General features: G+C 41.3%; 1 protein-coding gene across 2 annotated transcripts in view; it reads right to left on the bottom strand.

Annotated features, from left to right (window-relative positions):
* LOC109297863 (complement component C6-like) overlaps positions 1 to 7,504 on the bottom strand; it is a 54,119-nt gene that overhangs the window by 26,862 nt on the left and 19,753 nt on the right. For both annotated transcript variants that reach the window (XM_019517918.1, XM_019517919.1), the window contains 2 exons: positions 6,291 to 6,491; positions 5,824 to 6,064 (listed from right to left, as the gene is read on the bottom strand). In XM_019517918.1, coding sequence (XP_019373463.1) covers positions 5,824 to 6,064; positions 6,291 to 6,491 — 442 coding nt within the window. The remainder of the gene's footprint in view (positions 1 to 5,823; positions 6,065 to 6,290; positions 6,492 to 7,504) is intronic.

Genomic DNA, 7,504 nt, shown 5'->3' with positions numbered 1-7,504 from the left:
GAGTTTAGTGCTCCTCAAAATGCTAGTCCCCACTGCCTTGTGTGTATTCCTTGGTTGGAGTAAGGCTAAGGGACACCCCCGTGATAAAAACATGCCCTCGCTGAGGCATTAGGCAGTCAGCAGAATCTCTAATCTGTTGCTCTCTGGCAGAAGCTGCAACCATTGAGGCACTGAATGCGTGGCCTTTAGACTCTATCTCAGTGGTCTAAAGGGAGGATAGCAGGTTTAGAGCAGCCTCTACTCCTCCATACTTTTGCCTAGGCATACACATTCATGGTCTCAGTATGATGGTTGCAGGACTCTGTAAGGGGCATTAGGAACCTGAGGTAGTTACCAAGGTGTCTGAGCAGCCCTATTCAGGGGTGTCCTACTTGTCTGTTTTGAGGAAGGCCCTAGAAAAGGTAGGCCAAAAAAACCCCCCATGCCCCAATCCAATCTATGCAGGCCAAAATGAAATAAAGAGACTTGCATGTTGGAATGTTCAGATGCTGAGCCCTGGACTTGATTTGGACTCTGATTTATGGAAAACAGCACTAACTATGAACTGGTCAGACTTGGAATCAACATTCCTGCATCATCAGAAACTCAGCTCTCAGATACAGGTTCTATTCAAGAGAATGACTTGAAAGAAAACCATATTCTGGCATGGGAAGCTAGCAGGAGAAAGGAGAGAGCAGGGAGTATGTTTTGCTGTTAGAAACAGCATACTATCTTCCTGTGAAAGCGCAGTTGCTGTATCTGGTCAACTCATGACACTCAGAGTGCACACACAGAATGTTGTTTAGCATCTATGTACCTACCTTTCAAGCTAGCAATGAAGATAACAATATTTTCTATCAACAACTCAAAGAAGAGATTCAGAAAACTCACAGAAATTAGACCATAATAATACTCAGCAACTCCAATGCAAGAGCTGAATGTAATTTTGAGAATAGGCTTGGTATTCTGGGCAGACATGGAATTGGCAATATGAATGAAAATGGCCAATGAGTGTTAGGACTCGACAAGTCAAAATCTGTGTGATACCAACACCTACTTCATTGGGAAAATACAAGACATCACGGAAACATCTAAGATCAGGGCACTGTACCACTTAAACCTAGTCCTGACCAAGTGCAACCACCTGAAATAAATCTTGAACATGAGGTCTTATCACAGTGCTGATTGTGACACTGATCATGCCTTAGTCTGCTACAAAGTCAGAATCAATGCCCAAAAGATCCACCATAGCAAAATTACCAGTCATCCTCAGAATAACATCAGCCAAACTAAAGATATAGAAAGTTGCAGACTATTTAATGAAGAAGCTGTGAAAGCAAGCTTACTTAACAACTCAGCTACCAAGGCTTGTGAAATCTTAAAATTAACATGTATAATGCTGCTGTAACAGTGTTTGGCAAAAAAAATGTAAGAAAAATGAAGACTGGTTTGAAAAGCACTCTGGAACCCTTCTACCACTGCCTGAGAACAAAAGGATGGTTTTAATCATCTACAAGAAATCACCCAACACTCTAACCCTGGAAAATTTGAGAAAGGCTCAGATAGAAATGCAAAAAAGAGGCTAGGAAGTACACCCAAGATATTTGGCTGAAACTTGTGATGATATTCAGAAAGCAGCTGAGACAAGTGATAGCTGCAGGATGTGCAAGGGCATCAGACAAGCAAGTGGTCCAGTCAAGAAGAAAACAGCTCTGCTGGAAGACTTAAACAAAAATGTCTTCACTGATTAACAAAAACAACTCAAGTATTGGACTGAAGACTATGGAATTCTATACAGGCAGTCCTCGACTTACAGTGTTTCGAGTTACAACGTTTTGCACTTACAACATTTATAAACTGACACCCCGTTTCAACTTTATGACGTCAGTTTCAACTTTACAACGCTTGATCCAATGCAACGCCACACCAGCGAACAAGTTCGTCACATCGCTCATCTTCCTGGAGAACATCTGTCCAAACTTCCTCGGACACTTTCTTTAAGAAAGCAGACAGGACTCCAGAAAAACCTACAGCCAAGACTCCTGAGAAGACTCCAGCCAACAACCCTTCAGAAAGTCCAACCAAGAGCCTTTCAAAAGTCCAGCAAAGTCACCTCAAAGAAGTCCTTCCAAATCAACATGATTGCTATTTACAATATAAATACATTAATGTAGCTATATTACTCATCTATAATTGATCGAGTACAAAATTCTGGGGTATTTTTGGCGAAAACAGGGTATCAGGCCTTGGTTCAGGAACCAATCTCCCATTTATAACATTGTTTCTAATGAGAAAATTGGTTCCGAGTGACAACGTTTCGACTTAAGACAAGGTTTTCAGGAACCAATTGTGTCATAAGTCCGAGGACTGCCTGTATTTGAGTGAGACTGAAATCAAACACGAAGAGCTTGAAGGATTACCACAGTTGGAAGTTATGATAGATTTGGACAATGTACCTATATTAGAAGATTTTCAGAAAGCCAGTAAATTGATCCCTGGGAACAAGGCATCTGGCAACAACTGCTTGCCTGCTGAACTCTACAAATATGCCAACAACAAAGTACTTCAAAAGCTCTGTGAAGTTATAGTGCTCTGTTGGAAAGAGGAAGTGGTACTGCAAGATTTTAACGATGCTCAATTTGTACAATTATAGAAAAACAAGGTGGATAGAAGTGACTGTGACAACTATAGAGGTATCTCCTTGTTGAACATTGTCTGGAAAGTTGTCACTTGCATTATGCTCCCTTGCCTGCAATCTGTAGGTGAAAAATCTCTCCTGAAAGTCAATGCAGTTTTTGGTCAGGACTCTCTACCATTGATATGATATTTGTGGTCAAGCAATTGCAAGAGAAGTGTACAGAAAAACAAATACCACTGTACATAGCTGTAATTGATCTGATGAAGGTCTTTGATACAGTCAGACAGGGCTTTGTTACTGTTCTGAAGAAACTGGGTTGTCCCCCCAAACTGTTGAATATCATTTGCTTACCACATTACATCATTACATCAAGGTATGAAGGCAACTGTAGTGTATGAAAACAAAAAATCAAATGCCTTTAACAGCAACAATTGAGTGAAACAGGGGTGCGTCTTAGCACCCATACTCTTTAACATCTACTTTTCATTCCTGCTTTTTCATAATACGCCCAACACCCACCCCTTAATATAAAAGGAGAACATCAGGTGCCCATCAGATCTCCCCTTCAAAAACAAAAACAAGGACAGCAACGATGGCATTTATCTTTGAACCAGACTAGATGAAGGTTTGTTTAACATCTCAAGTTTTAGAGAGAAAACCAAGGTGAAAGAGCTGGTTCTGAGTGATTTCCTGTTTGCAGATGATGTGGCCTTGGTTGCCTACAGTGAATCTTCCCTATAAAATCTTGTGGACAGATTTTCTGAGTTATGCAAGAGCTTCGGATGGCAGTTAGTCTCAAGAAGACTGTGCTCATGTACCAAGAGGTGGAAGAACCAACACCTGACATCACTCTGAAGGGGAAATCTTTTGGCATTGCTGACAGCTTTTGTTTCTTGGTTTCTATGATCAGCAGGAATCTTGACCTTCAGACTGAACTAAGAATTGGAAACTTAGATAAGAATTTTCAGCTATTATAGAAACGTTCATGTAGTAACAGCAAATGATCAATTAAGGTGAAGATGCAAATTTAAGAAACTTGTATGCTGTCATGCCTGCTTTATGGTTCAGAGACATGGACAACATATGCTAGGTACATCAAGAGACTGAACAGCTACCACATAAGATGCCTGCGTAAGGTCCTGAAAATAAAGTGGGAAGATAAAATACCAAACAGAGAGGTGCTGGAGTGCACAGGACTGACACACTTAGAAACCACTGGGCATGTTTACACGAGATCCTTTACTCTGCAGTAGAGTTAATTACTGCATAATAAGCGTCACCGTCTATATGTGCTGATCCTTACCAAGCAGTTAATTTGCTACTGCCCATTACAGCATCTGTGCCCATTACTGCCCAGTACAGCAAATTTGCTCCCAGTCAGCTGGGCAGCAGGGGACAGGAGATTTCTCCCTGTTCCCAGGAGCTGCTTGCTGCTAGAGTGGGCTTGACCACAGGAGCCCGAGCAGAGACAATCTCCTCCTGCCCTGGCATCAGGGAGCTCCCAGCCCTCAACCCCCACTCCATGATCAAGGAACTGCGGCTGGGAACAATCTCCCAGCCTGAAAGTTGCTGGGAACTTTCATTGTGAAATCATAGGCAATAGCAAATTTTTGTAGTTTCACGTTCACACACAAACAGCAGATCAGCTGGAAAGTAAAAAACTTTTCTGCTGCTTCTGGAGGAATTTCAATGTTCAGAGATTTAATGACACTAGTGTATTTTGGGGTTGACTGCAAGAGTCATATGATCAGTGTGTTATATAATAGGCTTTTTATGTCCAGGATAGGCTTAGCTAATCACAAGACAAAAGATAAAAATCTAAATAATGTATACACACAGACGCACATGCGAATGGTAGAACAGGCCAGAATTAAGGTAGCCCTTGAAATAATAGAAAATGAAAGTCAGTTCCTGCCCAGAGTTTACATGCTAAAATACAAATCAAAGTGGGATAGGTAGGTAAGACACAATAACCCTGCAGCAGTGGGAAAAGAAGGTAACAAAAATTATAGGACAGATGTAATTCTGAGTTAAACACAAATTGCCATCATCCTAGCCATTATCAAAGTGCATTTTACTTTATACATTGTCAAGGAGTTAAATTATGAAAGGAAAGATAATTTAATGGCCTTACAGGTTTTGACAATGACATTTTTTTCCTCACATGGTGGACTGTGTCAGAGAAAGTATAGACGTGCTTGAGACAAAAATGGGAAGTGGACAAAGAAAGCTACCTTAACTGGGAGAGAAATGTCTGCTAAATTAGGAGTTATGATAGATCTAACAGAGTGGCTCTCAATGATGAAGTTTTTAAGACAAACATAGAGAAACTGTGTTTTATTATAGTGAGGGGGTTGCAAAGAGCAGGGTGATGTCAGAGCAAGCAGACAGGAAGAAATCCTGGTCATTAGCACACTAGATGACCTTTGGTGTAGCAGAACAATTGAACTCAAGGCTAGAAAGAAGAAAGTGATCCTTGATCCTTGATCACTTAGCAAGAGGCTAAGGCTCTGAATAACATCAAGAGACTGGACCACATAAAAACTATGTATTGGTTACCACACTTCTGTGCAGGGTAAATTACCTTGCCCAGACTGCTTCTGGTCCCTGAGCTTGCTCTAAACAAGCAGTCTGCAATGCAGAGATACCCTATGAGCAGAACAGAGCTTTTCAGTCTTGTGTAGCTGGTGCCAAACTTTCACTTCCCAGCAGAATAAGAGCAGTACCTATCAACAGAATAATGGCTTGATGGAGAATCTGTGTGGCCAACCAGCTCCACAGAAAGCATGACCTGAGATCATACAGATATTAGTCAAGTAATTCCCCTTGCACGTAATGTTTTTTTTAAGTCACTTCTTAAAACTGGACTAGTATGAGTAAAGGTAAATATGCTGTCCCTAGTGCCAGGCAGAATGCAGCCTTTGCTGTAGAAAGGCTTGTGAATTGTCAAATGAATGGTGTTAGATATATCATCTTTTCCATACTTCCAGATGATGGTTCAAACTCTGCTTTCCCGTACAAGGGAAAGGAGGACCTGAATGTCTACTACAAACATTCTGTTTTAACTATCCCATTCCATTAAAAATTATAGCCAATTTAGTTGACAGAAGCACAGCATTATAGTACTGCATACAGTAAACCAAACTACATTAACTACTGTTAAACTGGCCGTGCATTTTTTTCTTTTCCCTGAGAAGATTACATACCTGAGTTTTTCAGTTCTTCTGTACTGTACTGATAAAGAAGGTCATATGTGCCACCCAGCAAACCAGTAGTGTAGTAATGAGTTCCAAAATCATCAAATATTCTGCTATAAAGCTCATAGTTGTACTCCAAAGGCAGGTTATTAAGTGCTTGTAGAAATGTGCCTGAAAGCAGCAAATCTTCCTTTTTCAGAGTGAAGTTTGAAACTGCAATCACTTTATAGATCCTAACAAAGTTGGAATTCTAAAAAACCAAAATTGAAATGGAGAAAATTTGTAATATACATTTCTTGAATTTACAGTTCATTTTTTGGAATCAAATCAGACTTGACCCATTTAATTTACTACAAAGTCATCTTGAAGGTCACTTTCAAGTGGTCAGAAATAAAACTGTCCCATAGTAGACCTGTCATTATAATCTTTAAGACACATAAGTATTATAAGGATAACAGAGAGATGTATTATTTTACCATTTTATGAGAGGCATCAATAATTTCTTTGAAGGCAGCAGATGATGAGGAACTTGTGTGTGTATCTGTACCCCAAAGATAGGGGATTCCAGAAGAAGATCCACTGTAGCCAAAGTGTTTCCCAGACTTAAAATCACGTTGTCCCATGGTAGTTAATTTACTATAAAATTGTGTTTTCAAATCATCCTCTAAATTTTCCACCTGAAGAAACATAGATTTATTTTTAAAAATAGGTCTTTGAACTTTCTGAGATAAAACAAAACAAAAAGTTTTGCTCCACGGCTGGTCATAGATGCTCTATAGTTTTTTCCATGGTTCTCTCAAAAATGCATTCCTGTTATGAGGATTCGGAACTTCTCTGTGTGGTCTCATCATTCGCAATAGGGCTGTGCAAAGCTTGGGTCCCTGATTTGATTCGGCAGAAATTCAGCCCGATTCAGTGGCTGAATCTCCAAATCTGAATCAACTCAGAGGACCCTTTAATCTCTCCAAATCAAATCAGAACCCTTTGAATTAATTCAGAAAGATTTAGTGATTCAGAAATAGACACAGCTTTAAATGTTTCTTCTGCATACCTCTAGGTACCAGGCAGCTTGTGAATGCTGAGATGCTGGGGCAGGTGGAGTGTCCCACAGGAGCGCGGAGGGGTCCTCAGCGCACTTGGCAGCAGACCCAGAAGTGGACCAGAAGTACTTCCAGTCCACTTCTGGGTATGCGGGGAACAGGTGGCCCCCCCCCCCTGCACCCCCTGAGCTTGGCGACTGGTGCTTCCTGGGTCTGGGGGGGCATGCAGGGTTCCCCCATGGATGATCGCTGAGCTGGGGGTGTTTGTGGGGGCCTCCCAGCATGTTCCCCGGCAGACCCGGAAGTGGACCAGAAGTTCTTCTGGTCCACTTCCAGATTCGCCATCGAGCACGCAGGGGGGTTCCCCTGCGCTGCTGCGGGATGTTCCATCTGCCCCAGCACCACAACATTCATGAACCATGCTGGTACCTTGAGGTATGTAGAAAAAACATTTAAAGTTGTGTCTATGTCCGAATCGCTGAATCAGCATCGAATCTTCAGATTTGGATTCGGCCAAATCGAATCAGGGACAGTGATCTGAATCAACTAATCTAAACACTGTCCTTGATTCTGACCAAAGCCGAATCTGAATTGAATAGGGCACACCCCTAATTCCCACTGATCCCAAAGAGTATCCAAAAACTAAAAAG

This window comes from Gavialis gangeticus, unplaced genomic scaffold (genome assembly GCF_001723915.1).
Source record: "Gavialis gangeticus isolate Ggan-Ray unplaced genomic scaffold, GavGan_comp1, whole genome shotgun sequence".
Taxonomy (NCBI): Eukaryota; Metazoa; Chordata; order Crocodylia; family Gavialidae; genus Gavialis; species Gavialis gangeticus.
This window is presented reverse-complemented; position numbering and strand designations above follow the sequence as displayed.